This window comes from Epinephelus moara, chromosome 13, assembly GCF_006386435.1.
Source record: "Epinephelus moara isolate mb chromosome 13, YSFRI_EMoa_1.0, whole genome shotgun sequence".
NCBI classification, from domain to species: Eukaryota; Metazoa; Chordata; class Actinopteri; order Perciformes; family Serranidae; genus Epinephelus; species Epinephelus moara.
Genome location: NC_065518.1, coordinates 18313871 through 18338501, shown reverse-complemented (window position 1 = coordinate 18338501; position 24631 = coordinate 18313871). Strand labels below are relative to the sequence as shown.

The 24631-nt window shown below is 41.8% G+C and overlaps 1 protein-coding gene across 1 annotated transcript; it reads right to left on the bottom strand.

Annotated features, from left to right (window-relative positions):
• Positions 1 to 1346: 1346 nt before the first annotated feature.
• On the bottom strand, positions 1347 to 24058 carry lgi1b (leucine-rich, glioma inactivated 1b). Its single transcript, XM_050060436.1, has 10 exons — positions 23335 to 24058; positions 23139 to 23210; positions 19004 to 19075; positions 17610 to 17681; positions 11755 to 11826; positions 9828 to 9997; positions 9425 to 9589; positions 7082 to 7302; positions 6461 to 6707; positions 1347 to 4685 (listed from the first exon to the last, which is right to left on the bottom strand). The coding sequence occupies exons 1-10, from the start codon at positions 23538 to 23540 to the stop codon at positions 4336 to 4338; spliced, it is 1647 nt and encodes a 548-aa protein (XP_049916393.1). The 5' UTR covers positions 23541 to 24058; the 3' UTR covers positions 1347 to 4335.
• Positions 24059 to 24631: the final 573 nt, after the last annotated feature.

The following is a 24631-nucleotide window of genomic DNA, read 5'->3' as shown; positions in this document are numbered from 1 at the left end:
ACAGCTAATTGGCCAATGTGTTTCAATAGTTAGCTAACTAGTTCACCTAGCTGTTATGGACCGGTGGCACAATAAAGGCCTTTGTACACTCCATCCAGTCCATTTTTTTCTGATGCGTTTTTTTTAATCCATTATTCAAAAAATAATCATTAGGCACAGAAACCTTTCACACTGGCTGTGATGTGTTCTGTTGTTCTAGTTGCCAAAAAATTGCAATACGTGACAAAATGAAAAGACACTCCCTCCTTTTGTCCCTCTCCACTTGAGTTGCTGTTCTGGATGTCACCACTCCCTTCCTGTTTTTCATTTGGCGCCACAGCTGCATGAAGGGGTGGAGCTGTCCTCCACATTCTGTGTGCGGTCCACATCCTCCTCTTCTTCATCATCATCCCCTTGAATATTACCATCTGATTTATGAAATGATTCTGTGCTTCCCATTCCTCTGTTTTGTCATGGATGCGTCCCGCTGCCACATTTTCTTCACTGATTCTTGGTCTAACGTCTCTGACAGATGCGAAAAGCGCAGAAAAATCGTACCTCTTCCGAAAACTTTGATGACGGACAAAAGTTTCGGTCTTAGTGTGCAAACGTGATTGACACAACATGAGATCGTTTCTTTTTTTTTTTAGATGGAAAAAAAAAAAAACGGATTCAGTGGGCAAAGGGCTTAGTGTTAGCTACAGCTTGTGATTGCAAGGATTCATAGGTAACAGTTAGCTTATCATTATCATCATGTTATTTATTGTACACATTTTTTTGTTGTCGTTTGTTTTACAAATTGGCCAATTAATCTTTACTAATAGTATGTTGGAATCATGTTTTCAGACATGTTTTAATTTAAAAAGATTAAAATATATGAATAAATGAACATTAAAACTTTACAAAATTACCAAACAATAATTTGGCGGCATCCCTGCAGTAACTCTGACGAACCCCTAGGGGTTGCAGACCTCCTGTTGAAGACCTAGGACCTAGCATATTCATTGATGAACTAAATGGACCAGCGGTGGTACCCCTACTACTGACTGACTGTTGGCGATAGAACTTTGGATTAGAGGTGAGGGTGGGCTGCCTATGTTGTCAAAAGGCCACCATTTAGGCCACTTTGGTTGTTTTTTTTGTTTTGTTTGTTTGTTTTATCACCACAGCGATAACTTTTTAGGACAAAACTGGACGTCAGTGAACTGAACTGTAAATATACGTTATCAAATATAATCATAAATTAATGAAGACCGTGTGAGTTGAATGGTAGTTGACACCAATCCAGATTTACTGTCTGAGCAATAAAACATGGTTTATACTGGTGAAACAATAACAATAAAAAAATTCAAACCTCTGATTTGACATTTTAGTGTTTTATTACCACTGTACATAAAATACAATGAGCAGGACGACAAAGGAGTATCTAATATCCTCTATCCTCACCAAACTAGACTAGACTGACACAAGTAAGCCTACACTGTTCTGCAGAAGAAGCATGTTACACAGCATTTAAGCACGTGATCCTTAATCTACACTAAACTCTACATCTATGAAAAATAAAACACTGAGTGTGGTCCCCTCTACATACAAAAGCAACATCATATAAATTACTTTACACAGTATTGTAAAAACGTAAACATTATATTTGGCAAATCAGTGACGTCGTTAGTTGTTATGAGAATTCAGCTTTCCTTTGTGTCAGAGTAAGAGGACCGTGTGAAAGCACAGGTACCAGGTGCCGCACAGTGGGTGGCTTTTTTTTAGTTGCGGAGTAAAGACAACAATGGTTTTGTCAATGAGGGAGAAAAGGGCAAGAGTGCAGTGAAAGAGGGAGGGCGAGGTGACACACAGTGGGACGCTTCTAGCGAGTCATTCATCAGGAGTCAACACCATGAGTGTCTGTATCATGCATGCAGTCTTGCTCAACTGATGGTCGTGGAGTAGACAGAAAATAAGGTGTTTATTCTCAGTTTCTCACAATGCTTAGTGGATTCCTAATTTAATATGTTGGAGTCACTTCTATTAGGAGATAATCACAAAACACTGATGGAAATAGGTTGACGGGATGCCAAATTGCGCTGGACGAATGCAAATAACTCTCATCAAATAAGCCTAGCCCAAACTTAACCTGCATTTGGTTGAATGCTTGTTATTTTTCAAGCTCAGGTCTTATATTATAACAAACTACCCCTAATGTTGCTGCTGCTACACTGGGTAAATTTCCAATTTGAAAAAACTTCTTGTACATTTGTGAGAGCGCCCATCGTCCACAAGGTATCTAACAACCCAGGCTTTGTCAGAAGTGAGTCTTATGACCGATTGTTTCACGTATATCTCACTAGCTTACATTCCACTGTGAATAATCTCTTGTAAGGACATTTCACTCTAAAATCGATTTTCCTGAAATGCTTGTTAAATTAAAGAAGAGTTCAAAGAAAAGAATCCTCTTCTGTCTTTCACTTTTCTAGAAAAACTCTACAATCTGAACACCTTTGCCTATTATTGCCTGGTCATTACTACTACCAAACTCCTAAGTCTTTCCTATCACATTCCTACAACAGAAATAAAAATAATGTATGGAGATGAATACAGAAGTATACTCTGTGTCTATTAACTGCAAGGTCACCTGTAGGTTTGAATCAAAGACCAAAGCAGTGAGTTCATAGCTTGTTTTTCCTGAAAGATAGTCAGTTCGCACTCTGAGTGGAATTACAAATGGAGTATAAGGCATTTCTAAATAGTGAGTATTCAAAATGAAAATGCAAGGAGTTTATCAAAATTAAGTAACTGCAGCTGGCTGCTGAACATAGGCATCAGGGACTGTGTAGAATATATTTTCTATGTTATGCGAATGGTGTCAAATCTCTTAAAGGGTGGGTATTTTTCATTTTTCCCTATTGTTTTTTCCCATCATTTTGTGTTTAAGTTACCAACAGGAACAACAATTTTTTAAAATTTGTCCAGTATCGAGCGACAGGGCTGCAGCCAGCAGCTGCGAAACAGGCTGCAGTGTTTTCACCTGGGGCAATTGTGCACTGTCAATTTACATCCACTAAAAGTGCTTGTTTTTGCCACTGACTGGCTCAGATTGTTATATTAAGTGTCTTCAACATTACCGAGTGATGGCAGTGTTGGCAGCCGAAGTCGGGCCAGCTGATTCAGTCCAATTCTGGGGTGTCATTCATACAGATTCTCAGCTGAGTCAAGCAACCAGTTGCGGCCTGGCTAATTTCATCCATTATGCTGAGTTTGGGCCAATGCTTGGCCAGGTCATGTCTGATAATGGCCCAGTGATGGCAGCCAGAATCAGGCCAGCTGATTTGGCCCAATTCTGGGGCGTCTTTCATGCTGAGTCTCAGCTGATTGGGGCAACCGGACCCAGCCCAGCTAATTTCATCCGGCAGTTCGGGAGTCCGGAGGTTCAGGCCGATTCTAGGCCAGGTCATTTTGGCTACCTGGGTATGGGAAGGAATCCCACAAGGAGAGACCTGTTTTTAAAGGGTAAGGTCTTTTTGTATAACAAGTAACAGCCCCAATATCTGCATTGCCAAACCCACCAGACTAAATAATAATGAAAAAAAACAGTAATTTTAGTGTGTATAGAGGCAGCATATTTTCACATCCAACTGGGTGAATTATTATTTCAACCAAACCAGAGTTGGTAAATGTTGGAACAGTGTAAAGATGAACCAAATCGACATTTACAAGTATTTCTCTGTTTCTTTCAACTTTGAATGAAGTGTGTTTTATGATAATAAAACTACTGTTTCTGTAAATGGAGTCTGGTGGCTTTGGCGATGTCGATTTCAGGGCTGTTTCTTGTTTAACAAAGAGGTCTATCTCTGTAGGGATCCTTTCCTTAATGTTGTCAGACACCGAGAATAACAATCTGAGCCTGTCAGTGGCAAAAACAAACACGTTTAGTGGACATAAATTGACAGTGTCCAGTTGCCCCAAGTGATTACATTGCAGCATGTTTCGCTGCTGCTGACTGCAGCCCTGATTAGCTCAATACTGGACCAACTTCAAAAATTGTTGCTCCCATTAGTCACTTAGACACAAAATCATTGGAAAACAGGGTTCAGGTTGAAAAATATCAAAGTTACCCTTTAAAAAAAACTCAATGGTCATAACAAATGAAAACATTTCAACCACTTAATCTCAACCTAAAGGTCCTGAACTGCATTTGAAATACCTCTTTAGATAGTTTCAGCTCCTGCATAAAACTTCCTTTTGTTTAAAGTAAGGTGGAAATTGCTGGTGGTTTCTAATGGGACTAAAAAGTTCAACACATGACAGAATGAAAGCATTTGAATGGTAATGTACATACTTTGTCCCAAACTGACGATGGGTTTAATTACTCAGATCAATCATAAGGTGCTCATAGATCTGAGTTTTTCCCTTGAAGCTGGATGCGAGCAGGAACACCCGGTCGTCAATGGAAACCAGAGAAAATGCTCGAGGCGCCTGGATATTCAGCTCCTGAGATGGGATAAAGTGGCCCCTCTCGGTGTCCCATTGGTAGACCTGCGTCAGTGAATAATCGCTGCCCAAGATGGCATACTGCCAGTTGCCGATGGAGACAGGCTGGAACACCATGGAGCCACGGGAAGGAAATGTCTGGACCTCCTTGAACATGGCACCGTCCCAGCGCATCACCTTGGAGTCTCCGATGAATCTTGTCAAGCATATAAAGAGCTCACCTTTGAAAAGATTCAAGGGGCACTTTAGTTTACACATGAAGCTGCTAAATCTGGATCTGAAGTAGGAACGCTCACAAAAACAGTCTAAGTAATTCCAAAAGTACCATAGAAATCATAGAAAATATTTTATTGTCTATTTTTGCATGCAAAAGGCAGAATTTTGTCTTTAATTATGCATTTGCAAAATCTGCTATTAAAAAAGGTACATTAAAATACATCATATCACATCCAGACAGGACACATTAAAAGGGACAGTTTATCTCAAAATTAAATATAGATATTTTTCCTCTTACCTGTAGTGCTGTTTATCAGTCTAGATCGTTTTGGTGAGAGTTGCAGAGTGTTGTCTGCCTTCTCTCCAATATAATGGAACTAGATGGCACTCAGCTTGTAGTGCTCAAAAAGCACCATTAATACATTTGAAAAACTCAACAGCAATGTCTCTTTTCAGAAATCATGACCTGGTTACTCAAGATAATCCACAGACCTTGTTGTGAGCAGTTTCATGTAGGAACTCTTTTCTTTCTACCAAACTACACCTGCCAACTCTGTCACCGTGCAGAAGGAAGCGTGCATCTACTCATGGACAAGAGGCTTGTGCTTGTGAGCACAAATATGCTGAGCTATAACCAGACTACCAGGAACACCACTCAGCCGAGCTTCCAATTTTTCCCAGTGGCCATTCAAAACATGTAGTTACATTTCTGGGGAAGTGCACGTCAGGCTATGACGTAGGGTACAGGGTCAATTAGACCCTACCGTCAGTAGATGCACGCTTCCTTCTGTGTAGTGATACAGTTTGTAGTTCAGTAGAAAGAAAATAGTTCCTACATAAAACTGCTTACAGCACGGTCTGTGGATTATCTTGAGTAACTGGGTCATGATTTCTGGAAAGAGACATTGCTATTGAGTTTTTAAAATGTATTTTTTGGGCGCTTTGAGCACCACAGACACATTTCAACGGCCGATATCTCCAACACTCTGCGGTTCAAATCAAAACAGAACAGAACCAAACTAGATGGATAATTATCGCTACAGGTAAGAGGAAAAATATGTGCTTTTGATTTTGGGATGAACTGCCCCTTTAAAACACATTTACATAAAAACACAATACACAATAGGTGTAATTAAAAGAAACATCCGATACTTGATAGTGAGGACTGAATCAAGGTTAAATAAATATATACACAAAGTGCTGTGTGCTGATGTAGCAGCTGGCTTCCAAATGTGGCTGTCCGAACTGATTAAGGTATTTCATGGCAACAGGGACAAACGATTTACTGTAGATGTTTTTCTTTGCACAGGGGACTCCGTACCTTTGCCCTGACAGCAGCAGCGGAAAGTAGTGCTTGTTATCTATAGCTACTTAGCAAAGCGTCACTAATAGATAAGCTTTCCCTTTAAGAAAACAGAGAATATTACACAGTGATGATTTATGGGCAGGTTTTATAGCAGTGGACAGTGACATTGCCTCTTACTACCTTTTAAGTGTGAGACATAAATGTTTTTATTTAATTAGCAGCATAAAAGGAAATGTTGACTCTGCATTAAATCTACTGTTACTCACATGACACACCTTGTCTTAATCTTATCATAAAAACTGAATCTAATTAAAAACTAGTGTATATCCACCAAGGACAAAGGAACTCACAACAGCTGATACTGTGATATCATATGGTTAGAATTTGCTTGCAGTGAACACAATGTCCTTTTAGTCAGAGGAGAAATAAACCCTGCATGTGTACATACACTGTTACTCAAGCTGCAGCTCTCACCTTTGACCCGGAAGTGTTTGACAGAGAAGACGTCCTCCATGTCCGGTATGTCAGTCCTGCGGTCAAACTGTTTCTGGCTCCTGTTCCACTGGTAGACGACAGGCCTCTGAGAGCTGCTGGACAAGATCAGGTGGGGTTTGTTGGAGATCTCCAAATACTCTACGTCTGTGTCCCGGAACCACGGATGGAGTGACTGGTGGGAATAGAAGCCATTGCCGTTCCATTTGTACACCGTTGTGGAGCCGGCCTGTGAGAGGAACACATACAAAATGTCGGTACAGGTCAACTTTATTCAGAAAGTATGAGTATGTGGCCAGAATTAGTGTGTGTGTGCGTGTGTCTGTGTGTGTGTCGAGAGCCTGAGTGTCCCCAAACATATGTGAGAGCATATGCTAACACTTGGCAACGCCAGGGTAATCAGCAGGAGCAGACGCACACCGACATGCTGCAGAGAAGGACACCAGGGGGAAGGAATGGCTGACATGGTGTGAGGAGTAGCTTAGAGGAGCAGTACGCATATCAGGGCCGGACACAATAACAGAAACACCTCCACAATGTTATGTAATCAGACGTTATAACCTCAAGTACTTTCTAGTATTAGGAGAGCAAAAAGTAGCCAACCTTTGAGCTGTCAGCGATGACGAAGAAAGACTCTCCGTCGATCATGAACGTCTCAATATCGTTTGGTTTGCGAATCTTCAGAATGTCAATGTCCTGGATCTTGATGAACTTGTTGGCGGAGGTGTCGCGTTTGTAAATGTGCGAGCCCCCAAACAGCTGAGCCACGATGACAAAGAGGTGGTTGTCAATCACCATGGGCTTGCACACCACAGTGGAGGTGCCTGAACAAGGAAAGAGAAGACAAGACACACAAAAACTTTCTAAGTACTGGATAGATAATCACTTATACTGGAGTATTATGTCCCTATTAACAATGAGAGGAGCACTCATGTGCATCTGCAATGTGCAGCCACAATATATGTTTGGATATATTTCCAAAACTCATTCTTTCATTTCATTTTCTGTAACCGCTTATCCTGTTGGGGGTAGAGGGGGGGCTGGAGCCTCACTCAGCTGACACTGGGTGAGAGCCAGGGTACACCCTGGACAGGTCACCAGACTATCACAGGGCTGACACATAGAGACAAACAACCATTCACGCTCACATTCACACCTACGGACAATTTAGAGTCACCAATTAACCTGTATGTCTTTGGACTGTGGGAGGAAGCTGGAGTACCTGGAGAAAACCCACTCTGACACAGGGAGAACATGCAAACTCTGCACAGAAGGGTATATTGGAGTATCGTGCTGTGATCAAATATCGTCATCTCAAAGGAATGTCACCAAATCCACCAAGATATGCTCAATACTTTACATGACAATACCCCTTCATATGCCACAGTCAAATACTGGGTACAAGAATTCAAGCATGGCAGGGAGAGTGTTGAAGATGAGTTGAGGTCAGGAAGACCAACTGCCACCACCAGAGAAAACCTTGACCTTGCCCTGGACATGATCATGCAAGATCGCCGATTGTTTTATACGTCAAGTAGCAGACAGGTCGGGCATCTCACAGGAGTGATCAGATCATATTCTCAAGAATGAGCCTGGCTTCTCAAAAGTTTCCGTTCGATGGGTCCCACGTCTTTTGACTCCTGAGCAGAAACGCACTCGGTGTCAGTGAACAATTTGAAACTGTTTGAATCTCATATGGACAATTTTCCTGCTGTGGATGAGTGCTGGGTCCACCACCATCAGCCTAAAACAGTCAAAGCAATGGAAGAATGCATCATGTCCCACGGCGAAGAAGGCCAAGGTCACGCCTTCAGCTGGGAGGTGATGGCATCAGTTTTTTGGGATTCCTGAGGTTCAGTGCTGATTGATTTCTTTGAAAGGGGTCATACCTGGGGCGTCAGTGGCTTAGTGGTAGAGCAGGCGCCCCATGTACAAGGCTGTTGCCGCAGCGGCCCGGGTTCGAGTCCAGCCTGTGGCCCTTTGCTGCATGTCATCCCCTCTCTCTCTCTCTCCCCCTTTCACACTTAACTGTCCTGTCCATTAAAGGCAAAAAATGCCCAAAAAGATATCTTAAAAAAGAAAGGGGTCATACCATCACCGGAGACTATAACTCTGACCTACTGCAACGCCTCAGAGAGAATATCTGAGAAAAGAGGTGAGCAATGCTGACCAGAGGAATCATCTTCCATCATGACTACGCTCCAGCCCACACCTCAGAACTTTTGAGTCACCCTTTGTAACTATGTACAAATATCTAATGCTTAGACTGTAATAGCATGATATGTGTGTATTTATGTTTCCATAGTTCCTTAGTTTGAGAAAAAAAAGGCATTGTTACAATTGTACCAGTTCTTGCACTAAACTAATGTCCTCAAGTGCTTCATAGCAACAGAGTTTAAGCAACTGCATGTGTAGGCTACCCCAGAGGATTACTGCTACCTTTGAATGTAGATTGGGATATAAAGTCATTGTATTTCTAAAATTATCTATGTTTTATCACTGTTGAATTTCAATACCATCAACTGGATTTTGAGAGATTTATGGCATTTATTTGTCTGAGGCCCTATCTCGCAATGTTTGCAAAGGTGAAGAATAATTTGTGTATCTGCACAGTCATTCGCTCCAAAATTGTATAGGTTCTTTCTTGGCTTATGCTACACCCGGAGTCTTCAACATTTTTCAGGCCAAGGACCCCTGTGCTGAAAGCCAGACGGAGCAGGGACCCCTTAATACATTCATACAATTGAGCTGCATGTTAAACTGGGCCTGCAAAAACATGTAGGGCAGCCTGAAGTGCCATGTATATACTGTACATACCTTTATATGGTGCATACATTACTGAGCTATTAAAAAAAATAAATGTCTACAGATTTATATATTTAAACTTTATGGATGGATTCCCCCATGATGACATTATTGCTACTCTTTTATTGTTTATGTACTCACTTTCAATGGTGTCGTACGTTCTGAAGGTCATCTCAACGTGATCCCATTCCAGGAAGCTGCATGTCCCAGCAAACGGTTGGGCAAATACCACATACTGATCTTCACCGAAGGTGAAGGCCCCCACCGAAATTGACTCAAACTTCAGCGACTGATAGGAGGCAAACTCTGAAAAGTTGGACAATGAATTATGTGCTTTATCTTGAAATGATCCTTTCATATTGATTCATTCCTCCATAAACAGGTAGGAAGACCAAAGCAATAACATTTCTGCTTTGTTCTCAGCACTGGCATCAGCACAGTAAGGAAACCAGAGTGAAAAGGGTGAGGCAGTTATTTGGTGACAGAGAGCTATACTCTTAGTATAATGTTCTATGACTGGGGGGCAGATACAGGAGGACAATACCTGCTGTGATGCAGTCGAAATTGTGTGGCAGCAGGTCATTGATCTTCTTCCCCTGGTGAATGGGTGGACCGCTGCAGTAGATCTGGTCCAGGGTGGCATTAGTGTGGTGCATCCACTCTACCAACCACTTGAGCTTGCAGTCACATATCAGGTTGTTGCCACGTAGATCACTACATGTGTGGACAGGTCACATGGGACATGGTTTAACACATTTGTTGAAGGAATACCTTCAGCCAAAAATTGACAATTTGTATATCAGTTACGTTTAATTCAGGCCTCCATGATGAATAAAGAATCCATAAACGGGGAAAAGTCTTGATGAATAGAAGTCATAGGGGTCCACATTTAACAAGAGCGAAACTATATCAAAACATCCATTTACAAACTGACAACCTATGCAGTACAATCCAAGTCTCATTTATCCAGTCATATGCTCAGTACTTCCCAAACAGTCAGCCCTTTCTGACAGAGAACTGAGTTTAAAGTGAAACTGGTCTAGACTCCATTGACAAAAAGAGTAATTGTACCTCGCTGAAAACGGGAGTTGCTGGTCTACCGCTACTTCAATCAGTTGGTTTGTTTGTGTTATTGTGTGAGTTTAGTGTTTTAGGTTAGTTAGGATTCATCAAAGTCACACAATAACACAAACGACCTAACTGTTGGAGGCAGTGGTAGACCAGCAGCTCACATGTTCAGCAAGGAAAAATTGCTGTTTTTGTTAATGGAGTCTGGCTCTGAGGAGAGCATAGATAAGTTTCACTTTTAGTTCAGTTCCCTGTCGGAAAGGGCTGTCTGTTTGAGAAGCACTGAGCATGAGTGAGATGGATTATACTGCATGAGCTGTCTGAGAGTCTGTAAACAGATGATTTGACATAGTTTTGCTGTTGTTTAACATGGACCCCATTTACTTCAGTTCATCCAGAATTTTCTCTTGTTTTTTTTGGATTCTTCATATGCTGAAGGTATGCGAGAAAACAAAAGTTTTCTTCAGGAATTCAACAAAACTCAGGGTGAGTAATTGATATACAAATGGTCATTTGACTAGTGAAGTCTTCCTTTAAGACATAAAATCATTTACCCTTAAACACATACTTTTATTTCCAATTCCTATTAAGATTCTGCTGACTGTTCCCCCGTCTGTTCCTCCTGTCTTTGGCTGCAATTTGGCTTCAAGCCGGGAAAGCCACAACAACAAGTGTCCTATCTCCTGAGTAGTTTCTGCTGGTCTCACCCACTCTCACTCTGAATTGCTGTTGACCTTGGATGTGTGTATCGAATCCACACACACACACTGTAGCGTGCATTATTCAAGCTGATTGTGGCTGCGTGACAGAAGCGAGGATCCAATTCTTTTCTCTGTAATTGACTTGTTTACCATTTACTCTGACATTCTGGCACCTAACCCAAGCTTTCCTCCCCTCTCCTTCAGATCTTTACCTTCTTTTTCTTTTCTCTATTGCAGCAGTGAACAACTTCCTCTGCAATCTCTTGTTTCCTTGCTCTGGTACTTCTAACGTCTTTTCCTCCTCACTGTGGCCTCATTTTCCCCGGCTTTTTATTTTTACATCCTCTGTTAAGTGTGGGAATTCCTCCTTACTTCCTTTTTAGCACTGGGACCTCATAATATTGCTTTATTTAATCCCACAGTTTAAGAAAAGAGGGAGGAGGACAAAGGGAGATTTTGCTCAACATTTGTCATAAATCCTTTCCCACTCTTTTACAATGAATCTCTCTGAATACAAAACACTGTCCAACATGACTATATCAGGATAAATACCAATCAAGAAAATTGTACTGTCACACATGAATCCACAAAAAAGACTTACAGAATCAATCAGTGAATCAGAAACTGATTTATTAACTGATTACTAAATGTTCTGTGTCTCAAGAAAGCACTCTGAGTAACAGGGTGACAGACTGAACTCACACTTTGGTCAAAGCGTCCATGCCCTTGAAGACATCTTTTGGCAGCGTCTCAAGGTTGTTGTAAGCCAGACTCCTAATCAACAAAGAGAAAAAATAATACACACACGGAAAGACATTAGAAGTGTACAGAGGTGCAGAGACGTCATTACCTGTATCTGTATCTTTATCTGTATCTGTTTAACCAGCAACATTATATGTCACTGTCGTTGTCCCAGTCTTGGATGAAGACAGGAAGTGGGCACTGTTTATACCAGAAGTCACATTTAATTGGATGAAAAAAGTATTTCCTAACCTAATATTGATTTGCAAAGCAAATTGTTGTGCCTCAAAAAGCATATTGATCAGTAGAAATCAACAGATTTTTTATTTTAACTAAAGTTTTACAAACTGTCTATATGCCAATGAAGTAAATCTTGAAATATATTAATTAGGAAATATATACACTGCTCAAAGAAATTAAGGGAACACTCAATGGTCACAGTATAACACCAAGTCAGTTAAACTTCAGGGATATCAATCTGTCCATTTAGGAAGCACAACTGGTTGTGAATCAGTTTCACAGAGAGGCAAACTCAAGATAACCCCCAAAAAGGGAATGGTTTTACGTGTGGTGGCCACAGATAGTTGCTCTCTCCTTATCCTTCCTGACTGATTCTTCTGTAGTTTTGTGTTCTTCTAGTGTTCTTGTCACTACTGGTTGGTACCTGCAGCCCAATCAGGTTGCACAGGTAGTCCAGCTCCTCCAGGATGGCACATCCATATATGTGATCGCAAGAAGGTTTGCTGTCTCCCAGCACAGTCTCAAGAGCATGGAGGAGAAAGCATGAGACCAGTCATTACACGAGGGCCGTAGAAGGGCATCAGCCCAGCAGTAGGACTGGTATCTGCTCCTTTGTGTGAGGAGGAATGGAGGAGCACTGCCAGAGCCCTACAAAATGACCTCCAGCAGGCTACTGGTGTGCATGTTTCTGACCAAACTGTCAGAAACAGACTCCATGAGGGTGGCATGAGGGCACAACGTCCTCTAGTGGGACCTGTGCTCACAGCCTAGCACCATGGAGCTTGACCGGTTTTCCCCAGAGAACACCAGAATTGGCAGGTCCGCCATTGGCGCCCTGTTCACACAGGTTCACACTGAGCACACGTGACAGGTGTGAAAGGGTCTGGAGACACCATGGTGAACGTTATGGTGCCTGTAACATCATCCAGCATGACCAGTTTGGTGGTGGGGTCAGTGATGGTCTGGGGAGGCCTGTCCTTGGAGGCACATACCTCCATGTCATAGCTAACGGTACCCTGACTGCTGTTAGGTACTGAGATGAAATCCTCAAAGCGATTGTTAGACCTTAGGCTGGTGCAGTGGGCCCTGGGCTCCTCCTGGTGCAGGACAATGTCCGGCCTCATGTGGCCAGAGTGTGTAGGCAGTTCCTGGATGACGAAGGCATTGATGCCATTGACTGGCCCTCTTGTTCCCCTGACCTAAATCCAATTGAGCACCTTTGGGATGTTATGTATCAGTGCATTCAACACCACAAAGTAATGCCACAGACTGTTCAGGAGCTCACTGACACCCTGATCCAGGTCTGGGAGGAGATCCCCCAGGACCCCATTCGCTGACTCATCAGGAGTATGCCCAGACGTTGTCGGGAGTGCATATATATGTATGTATGCAAGTACTGTCCTATTGTCCTGCCTTGTGTTAGCCAGTCTGGGTGAGTGCTGGCTCATTGTGCTGCCAGGCAATCATGGAGTGCTGTTAGCTTTTTCAGCCAGTAGGAGTGGATCAGCCCTTGCCCTTCCAGTATTGTGCAGTCTCTGGGTGGGTTTGTCCTTGTGTTGCTGTTCCCTTGCAGCTGGGAGCACACCCTTGATGGATCTTTGGAAAACAGGCCATTTATTCTCTTGGCCTCTGCTTCTCTAGTGCACCTCTTTAGCCTAGCAGCCAGAGGTGTGAGTCTTTGTTTAGCAGTCTCTAGAGCCTCACTCATTGACATCTTGTTGTACTTCTTATTCATCCAGGACCTGCCTGTCATGACCCCCTTTTGCACTTCAGTTAGCCAACTAATGTCCCTCCGGGCTTCCGTGACCTTGGCTTCCAGCCTTCTCCTCCATGGTAGGCAGCCAGCCAGTCCAGGTTACCCAGGGCAAGGCCAACATGAGCTTGAGTGAAACCCAAGGTAATGCATTTGTGTTTCAGGCCCTTAGCAAACTGCTCCAGTTCTTCTGTGGAAATATTCTCCTCCTCAGAGTTGCTACACCCACCGCATGGAGGAGGCCGGGTTCTGCGCCTGGGGCCCTGTGGCAGCCTGTTGAAAAACACTTTCTCTGGAAGCCTATTGATTGGGGGTGAAGGGGACATTGATGGCGAAGATGCAGAGGACATTTAGGGATTTTGATTATTGCTGCCAGAAGGACCAGTTCCAGACTGGAGAGTAGAAGACTCCATGGGACATGGCAGCAGAGGCTGGCGATGTTGGGTATACTGTTAAACTTTTCGCTCCATTGAGTATAATTTTTTTTTTGTCAAAGGACGTTTTTCAAAGGATTACTTTTCAGAGGACTTTTACTCTCTAATGCCAAATGTATTCCCTAGATTTTTTTTTTAAATTTCCATTTGTTTAAATAACATGAAATACTTTGTAGTGTGTGTGTCGATGCCAAGTCAAAATTCCACAAAACCTATGATTGATACATGAAGCATGTTACATCTTAAACAGATGAATATTGACCGATCATATTTTTCTAATATTTTGACTGAGGTTTTAAAATGGCATAATTAAAATATACAGTTAAAGACTACAGGTTCTAAGCTTCATTTTGATGTATAACTTGTGAGGTGAAAGAAATCCAGCTGCCACACCAAGCTTTTGTGTCGCTACTCCTGCACTCTCAGACTGCTAGTAAATGAAACAACTATTAACCCTAACCCTAACCCCTAACCCTGATAGACTGACTTGAGCAGAGTAGAATAAACTATTAACAAGAAACTGCACTTAAGGAAGGCGCAGCTCAGACATAGTATGGTAGTGTTACAGCTGTCAAAAAGACTAAGAGGTGAAATAGAAGGGAATATCCTTCTCCAAGGCTGTCAAGTCCATGATATCTTTGCCAACCAACAAACGCTGGTCCTACAGAGACATTTTATTTGTGGGCAAGAGAATGAACTTCAAACCAGAAAGAGATGTGAATGAAATGAAATGTCAGCGTAATTCATGAACACTGCATTATTTATTTGAGAGTCGGTTTCCCAAAGAGAGCAAAAGAAGCCATTCTGATTTGAGTTTGTGCAAGAATGCACTCTGCAAACAGATGGGGGTAGAGCAGAGTGGACAGGATTCCAGCAGGACCCTGGCCTGTGCTCTTTAATAATGTATTAACTGTATGTGGCACATTTTAAATGCCCCCTGATAATGTGTTTAGTCGTCTTTTTCTGTATGAAACTTTGTTTACTTTGCACTGAAACAAGTAAAGGTATACATTAAGCATATCCCATTACGTGGTTGCGTATGACTTTATCAGTCATGAGCAGATCTTAGGGGCAAATCTGACACCCCGGACACATGCCATGGTTTTTGTGCCTTCTGAAGTGCCCTGATGGTACGTGTCCACAGGACCCATCCTTTCTCTTTCATTGTCTAGGCAAGCAGCTGTGCAATGCATTCTGGTGGTGCTGCATTTCTTTTCGAGAGATGTGGTGTCTGCTCCTCATTCGATTAAGTTGAGTATAGGCAAATTAGGGGCGTCAAGTATGCCTTACCACCTCTGAAAACTTTTAAACTAACTGTTGTCGATTGATAACAAAGACAAAGTTAGCAACTGCATGGCTTATTTCTTGCCTCAAATGTTTTCAGGAACAAAGAACTTTCGAATGTAAGAGAAAGTTTCTTAACAAGCCACCATGTTGGTCTGGTTTGACATCCCCGGACTAGAAGTGGCACAACCCTTTACGTCCAAAACTGCCCCTGTGGACACGTACCACGACAGACAGAGTTCAACTTTTAGAATGCAGCAACATGCACTGCATGTCATGTGATGAAGGAGAAGTTGATCATTTTAGAGAAGGGCTACCCGGACCCCTTTTCCACCAACATGGAGCAGGTTCCATTCCAGTTGCTGCACTTAATTTTGAATCTTTTAAAGCATTTCAACCAAAGATACGTTGGTTTGGAACCCGAATAGTTGGTTCTCAGCTGGAACCAAAACATTTCAGGTTTTTCTTAACCTGAAGTGTGAACCGTGAAACCTGGTCTCACTCTGAAGTTGTTGAATACTAGCGCATGGGCAGTGACTTACAGCTTCAAAATCAACGAAAAAAGCTGTCCTTTCATGTCGGCATGATACGTGGCCGGTCACCGTTATTCTATAACGACACACAGCGGCATCAGGGGGAAATGCAGCCAGACAACAGCCTAAGTTAAGGGGGCGAAAGTCCAAGTAGTGTGGGAACTGACAAACAATGGTATTGATCTTCTTATCTAACTCTGGCCCAGAAAACAAATAAGGGTATTCTCCAAAATGTTGAATTATGCCTTTAACACTTCACATAACTAAGGTTGTAACAAGTCTTGGTAGAAAACATTAGTGTCAGCAAATGCTGCACATGGTCACTACTTTCTACACCCTTTCAATGGGATGTCTGCTGCAACAGTCGTCAAGGCAACATTTCCTCTGATGTGGTTAGTTACATGCTCTTTGACAGCTTCTATCAGACAAGTCACTGTCAATAATATCCATCAGTGCTCAAGGCATAAATGAATGCAGAGGCTTATCAGGCCCAGGACAATCTAGTGGATGAGTTTGCTTGAATTTCAGTGTGTTAAGTTGTTGAAGCATAAATGATGGGAAATTGTTATTTGTGTGTCTTCTACTTTTGATCTATCCCAGTTTATATGGCTTTTTTAAAATTTATTTTCGAGAGAGCCACAAATATTTTCACTAAAACTAATATTTGCAGATTCAATCATACTTATTTGTCTCGTCATCAGAGTTATACCTTCTCTCATCGAAAGCATGCACTTCACTGCATAAACTCAAAATGTGTTGGGAACAGACTGCCAGAGACTTTACAGAGAGATTAAAGGTCACTCAGTGTGAGGTTACAGTGCAGTTATATTTAGTTTTGACCTACAGGTCACTCATGCTCTCACCTATCTTTAGTTTTGGCAAGCTTTGCAGGTCAGGAATAGGACAGTGTTCACAAAACACTGTTTACAAACTCTTTTTTGGCTGTGTCCTGAACTAAGATTTGTTAACATCACTTCTGTTAACATGGGATTCCATTTTATGATATTGTTCGTCAATATCATAAACACAGATACATTAGATGCTACCCAATACTTATCTCACACTCACAATAGACCCCACAGCAGTCTACAGAAGACACAGTAGCACTACTGACACGTCTCATTAGTGAAGCTTCATGCCAGTAAAGTCACAAAAGTCATTTATCTTTTTATGCCTAAGGCAATGTGACATCCAGATCTGCCCTTCAGCAACCGGATCCGGCCGACACCTTCAGCCAGTAACCTTGGACATGACCACTGGCAGCAGCACTTCTGCCTACCTCTGCATTTCAGACAGTGACAAAGTGATACAGAGGGAGAAACAGGACATTGATGCACGGTTTCTTGTTAGAATACCACGAATACTAAAATCCCATTCCCTCTCCTACAGAGAAATGACTCAAACTGAGGATGTGAAAGCTGCTGTGCAGATTGTTAATGATTAGATAAAGTAATGAATTATAAAAACTGGAGAGGAAGGAGGAAGGAACAGATACAGTGAGGCGAGTTCCCTTAGATGGAAATAAAGGATGAAGGAAGTATAGAGGGAAAATTAAGTTACCAAAATACTTACAGATGTATGAGTGCTTTCAGGCCCCGGAAGGCAAATGGGGATATCGATGCGATTTTGTTATTTTCAATAAATCTGTGAAAGAAAAGTATTTCGTTAGCATTTTGGTAGATTAATTAAGCATAGCATTAGCTCAGGCAGGACACGATGTCAAGCTCAGCTCACATCCCAGCTACATCAGCTGATCTCAAACAGCCCAATCAACTGATGGAGCAGCTGATTGATGGAAGGGAGTCAGCTGATAGATCACATGATTCCTTTCTATGCAACCAATTGGAAAATCTCATTCAGGACGTCCTATTTAAACTGCTCTGACCTGCCTACTGTTGCTGCTTCCTCTGCGAGCCACTTTGCAACCCGCCTCCACCCCAGCTCCTCCTTTTCATGCTGTCTCTGACTTATCAGTGTCATTTCTGTTTGTCATTGATGCTGCTCTGTTCTGTTCCGGGGGGGTCTTTGCTGCTACTCTTCCTGTCTTAGGCTTTACACAAAGGCGCATGGAAGGGCAGGGAGGTTTGCTCTCTCTGCCTCAGGCTTTTCTTGTTTGCACGTGGAAGGGCAGAAAGGTGTGCTCTCTCTGCTTTAGGGCTTTCCAAGTAGGCATATGGAAGAGACTTTCTGCGTAGGCCCAAGGAAAGGCAGAGAGGCCCCAGAACAGAGCCATACTGCCAAATATAATACTGCAAATGGAAATTGTTTTTTTGACTAAAGTGGTCCTGACTGAAATATAGATTATCACAAAGTAAATAATCCCACACTAATAATACATACTGTGACACTAAAAACTAACATCCTTTAACTTTCTGCATATCCTCTCCCTTTGCAGTTGAGTGGCTGACAGCAGTTATGGGGGGTTGTGTGGAAAACGTGTAACACTGGAACCAGATGAATCTGAAAGCTCATGTTTTATTTGCTCTAACAGATAACTCACATTTCTGATTTGGTCTGGTGATGTCAGACCACAAAACATGAGCTCAGTTCTAACCACATATTACACTGTATACTATCTAAGCATGCTGTACATTCTTACAGGGTAGATGTCAGAATAAATTATATTTAAAAGGCCCTACACAGCCGAGCAGGTGTTCTCAATTAGGCTGGGCATTATATGATGTCTGCAAACTTTTTGAATAAGATTCATAGAGATGGAAGTTGTCCTCCCATAATCAGGCAACATAAGTGAAAACACCTGTGTGGGGGCTTTAAAATACCAGCATACAGGCCAATATTGCTTCATCGAGTGTGGTGTTGATGGATGCTGTTGTACCACAATGCAAAGCAACAGTGGTTCCTATTAGTATAATACTGAAGGCATGCAAGGAAGAACAATGTGTATTTTATGGCCTTTCACCACACGTTATATATCAACCATTTTTAAATTAAAGAAAAATACTTACAGATATTCAAGATGTGGTAAACCCAAGAATGCATCCTCATCTATCAGGTCAAATGAATTTGCTGTGAATAATCTGCAAAGAACAGTAAAAGCAGTACAATCAGATTTTATGATAGTTCCCACAGTGCTCCTAAATGCCTACATTTTTCAGGTTTCATAACTCAAAACGTGGACTGGGTTGAACTTGGATGAAATGTTAAGATTTGGGGATGCTGTTTGGAAACCTGGCACTGTATTTTTAAAGGGACAGTCAATCCCCAAATCAAAAATACATGTTTTTCCTCTTACCTGTAGTGCAAGTTATCAGTCTAGATTGTTTTGGTGTGAGTTGCTGAGTGTTAGAGATATCGGCTGTAGAGATGTCTGCCTTGTCAAAAAAATAATGGAACAAGATGGCACTCAGCTTGTGGTGCTCAAAGTGCCAAAAAATAGATTTGAAAAACTCAACAGCAATGTCTCTTTCCAGAAATCATGACCTGGTTACTCAACATATCTGCAGACCTTGTTTAAAGCAGTAGGAGCTATCTTCTTTCTATAAAGAGTAAATCACCAAAATTCATACATACCCACATAATCATGAGCCAGTAATCTGTGTATAACACATGTGTTTGGGAAGGCTGGAATCATGTGACCAATGTGCTGGCGAGAGTAACGAGAGTAGAGTAGAAGGGTTGGGTTGGTGGATGAGTCAAAAAGCACAGGACTTTCCTCCTAGAGACTGATGTTTGGAAATGTGTGAACTTTGAGTCATTTTAAGCTGCATCGCTACCAGTGTCAGGCAGTAGCGTCACTACAAGTGGGTTGTCACGAATTTAACTGCATTTCTCAGTAGCGTGGTGGTAATGTCACTTCTTTCTGAATCAAATAGCTCTTCAGTAGCGAAAGTTACTTAATTTTAATTAATTTTTATTTTTGTCCAAGAAAAAGCTCTGGGCCCGTATTCACAAAGATTCTCAGAGTCCTCTCAGAGGGCTCCTAACTTAGCCTAAAAAATCCTTCAGGAATTCAGGAAGTTTCTGAGAGCAACTCTGAGCAAGGAGGGGACAGAAACTTTTATCTTAGTGAGGAGGTGTGGTTGACCCCGTTGCTAGGTATGACTCAGTCTTCTAAAAGCTGTGATTGGTTGTTACAAAAAGGAAAAAAGAAAAAAAAAAGAAAAACAAATGTACTCCTACTAATGAATGGACAGTGAAATGAACCGATCATAGAACTTAGACTGTAGGCTATTAAGAAATGTGTAATCGTGAAAATAATTTTATGTCATGATGATGAAACTCAGCAAAATTAGATTAATTGTTACACAGCTTCAAAATGTTTGAACGTACCTCATTCACATGCCGATTATAATATTGATTTGTTTATTAGCTATGTTTACTCGCCATGCTGGTAATTTTACTACTTATATTAGCTATGTTTACTCGCCATGCTGGTAATTTTACTACTTAACCTATTTGATATTAATGGTGGACGCAGCTGTCAGCAATTACTGTGATTGCTGGCCTCCTTGTAAAAAGCAGTTTGATTTGGCAGAATGACCAAAACAACGAACGAAATGGAGGAAAAAAATAACGAGAAAGCCGAACTGGACAGAAGAGCAGTGCCTGCTGTTGGCGCAGCTCGTGGAGGAGAACAAATGAGTTTTAAGAGGGAAATTCGGTCCCGGGATCACGGCACAAGGGAAGAGGCAGACTTGGGAGCGCATTGCCAGACAAATCAATGCATCGTTCCCTCTCCTTTTACGCACAAGCGATGAGTGTGAGAAGCGCTGGTACGTGCTGCAATCCAAAGCTGGCGTTATTGCGTTACTACGCTGGGTGGGAAAAGTAAGCTCATCCCTGATGAGGTCAACCACAAACATTATCCCTGCACTATCAAGCCGGTAGCGTCTTATTAAATCACTGTCGTTCAATATACGGAGAATATCTCTCCTTCCTCTCTGTCTTTCCGCCATCTTCTCTGTTTAAGACACTCTTAGGCTTCTTAAAAGTCTTCCTCCCTCCTCTTAACAGTTTTTCACCTTAGGAGCTCTCTTAAGGCCTAAGATGCTTTGTGAATAACTTTTATCTTACCAAGGGAAAATTCTAAGAAAAATCTTAGAATTCGAGGAATTCTAAGATTTTTCTTAGAATGACGTCACTCAGAGCTACTTTTAGTCTTAGGATTCTTTGTGGATATGGGCCTTGAAGTACAGCTAACTTTTACGGCTGACTTTTTTTTTTATCACTGAGATAACGCTAATTTGACATATTGTAAAATAAATAAATAAATAAATAAATAAAAGTAGTTTTGCAAGTAGCAAGCTACTTTTGCCTTTTTCTGGTAGCTTAGCTCACTACATTTTTCATGTGGCTTGCTGAACACTAATCATCACCATGTTCCTTTTTCTACACCGAAACACGGTAACTTTACTTGATTAAACCTAACCTCCATAACTTTATGTTATGAATGTTACTTTACGTTAAGAAGGTTACGGCATTCGTGGTGCTCATGCAGTGATATGGTTGGTGGGTGTAGTTGGGTAGAAAGAAAATAGTTCCTGAAACTGCTCACAACAAGGTCTGTGGATTATCTTGAGTAACTGGGTCATGATTTTCGCAAAGAGACATTGCTGTTGAGTTTTTCAAATGTAGTTATTTGGCACTTTGAGCACCACAAGCCGAGTGCCATCTAGTTCCATTATATTCAAGAGAAGGCAGACATCTCTACGGCTGATATCTCCAACACTCTGCAACTCACACCAAAACAATCTACACTGATGGATAGCACCACAGGGAAGAGGAAACATACATATTTTTGATCATGGGGTGAACTGTCCCTTTAAACTCATATCATCATATCGGGATGAATGTTGTGATCTATTTTTGCCTTCTCCCAACATCCGTAACTCTATATCCAAAACAGCAGGAAAGACAGATTTACTGTAACAGACAACAGACTCATTCAGCATCTCTGCCCACAGTACGTGGTTCAAGAATGAATGAAATGAATGAAAGAGAAATGGCAGATCACTCCTACATGCTCCTCATGAAATGAATGAAAGAGAGGAATGGATGCCTCCTCCCACGTTTCTGAGTCACCCTTTAAACCGGCAATGTAAGAATATAGTCCAACAGGGATACACTGTGCACCTCACTGCATCTAAATGATGATCTGAGAACTCATATGGTTTCATTTTGAAGCATTTTAATCCTGGAGCATCATTTCAAAAAAGAGGCTGTAATTCCAAAATGCTGGACACCTAATTCTATAATAAAACGCTTTCCATTACTCACTGCACACTCAGCAAACCAGTGACACTTTAAACCCACAGTGTTGGCCATAGAGGAGCCCAATTGATTAAGTAGTACTCTAATGGAGGTTAAGATACTCCAGGTCACCTTGGCAGTAAATAATGACAGAGGGGGCGATGCCACTCATCCGTCTTCCCCAGTTAGATTTCTATTCACAACCCTTCATGCACATCCAGACTGATTAAGTGTCATCCGAGCATATGAAACAACTGATGCCAAGAAAAATTGTTTTGCCGAGACAAAACGATGCCCGGTGACAGCCCGCTGTTATGTGCAATAAACTATAACAACTGTGATTGGAGAGCACAGTTAAGCCTGACCTCGCTGTTAATCTGTGGATTTGCAACAACAGAATTGCCCGATAAACTCCAGTCCTGCCAAGATGTATAATAATGGATGTCATATGTGAAAGAAATGGGGATTTAAACTCCATAGTTATATGTGCAATTATGATTTTTACTGTTGTTGCCTCTTTTTTTAAGTGCTTTCTTTGGGGGGAAAAAGAACATTTTCATTATTTATATCTGCCTCTCTACATTTTCCAAGCAAACACACACACACACACACACACACACACACACACACACACACACACACACACACACACACACACACACACACACACACAAATAGCAGCTCTCTCCTCAGCCCCCTTCTGTTATGGGCTGTAGCCATGTGGTCTATTGCATAATCCTGACACCATTACAGAGAATCCCCCTTTTAAATGTGCATATCAGCCTCTATCTGAGTCCTCTGGGGAGCTCATGCCTCATTGTGTGAGTCTGTTAAACACTGAAAATAGATTTATTCACACACAGATAGACAGATAAATGGATGGATACTCACAGCAGTTGCAGGGCAGGAGTGTGGACAAAGCTTGCTCCTGTTATTTCATTAAATCCAGACTTGACAAAAGATCTGAATGCATGAAAAACATAAATGAAAGTATAATAAATATGAGTTCTGGCTAAGGCAGACAGTGTTTCCACAGGCTTTCCCCACAATTCACAATAAAATAGAGAGTCTATTCAGGAGCACTTACAGTGACACGACGTCGGATGGGAAAGTGTGAGGCACAGATCGGACATTCTCACACAGGGCATTGTCTTTGGTGCAGGTGCATCCAACGGGACATCTGGGCTGCCTCACTCTCCGTCCGTCTGCGAGCACCAAGCTGACAGCGGCGACCCAAACCAGGAGCGTCCATCCTTTCCATCCTCTCTCTGCTCTGCTGCCCGGGTATCCCATTCCTTCTGTCCCGGACTATGTCTCCTGCACATGCAACTTCTCGTTGAAATCCTCCACAATTTGTAACCCCGCAGGTTTTTTAAAAGTGTTTCTAATTTTTTATTTGGGGGGTATGTTTGTTTATAATAGAAGCTGGTGTTGTTGCGCTCAGACGCAGGCTTGTGTCTATGCCTCTTGCGTCTCAATAGGAAGGCACCAGTCCAGCGGATTCGTTCTGCAAGGCGCAGGATTACAAATGCGGGACAGGACAGGACATGAGAGCAGACCAGGGAGCAGATTTTTTTGGTAATGCAAACGAATTATCTCAGATTAATCTAAAAAAAAAACACTGCTAAAAATGTCTCCTATTAGTCTGCTGGTGGCAAAATAAGTTGTCTTGTTGCAGACTCAATGCTGCAGCCGTGAAAAGAAAAACAAATAAAAGCGTAAATTCCCGTGAGAGAGAAAGAGAAGGGAAGAAAGAGAGACAGAGACAGAAAAGGAGGAGGAGGAGGAAGAGGGGGGAGAGGCCCCAAGGTGCGCTTTTTTATCAGCGCTGCCAGCTATTATTTATGCGCGCTTCAGAGCCGTGCATGGTTAATGGGAAGCGGCTATTCATGAGGCTCTGTGCAGATGCACCTGCCTCACTCATTCACATGCTGCATCTTTTCATCCCTGCTTTGGCACAATAATGGCATCAACTGTGAAAAGAAGATGAGCTTATAGTGTGTAGATAAAAATAAACACCACATATAAACATATAATATAAAGAAATTATGACATTGCGTTATTTAAATTGTTTTTTTTACATTACATCTTATATTTGCATCTAAATTTATAATATTGCTGTTGGCCTTCATGGAATAACATATATGCTAGCCTACATGGGGTAACACAGCACTGAATTTCATTATATTCCCACTTTTCTTGAGACAACAGATGATTTGAGCCATTAAAGCATCTCTCCCCTACTTCCTCTCTTCCTTAAATCCTACATTGAATCCTTTGTTGAGTTCTTGTGGAAAATTCATGAAACACTGGACGTCTATTCCCAGCCTGTGGTGAACTTTCACCCCTGTCACCCCAAATAACCCATGCCCTCAACTGCACAG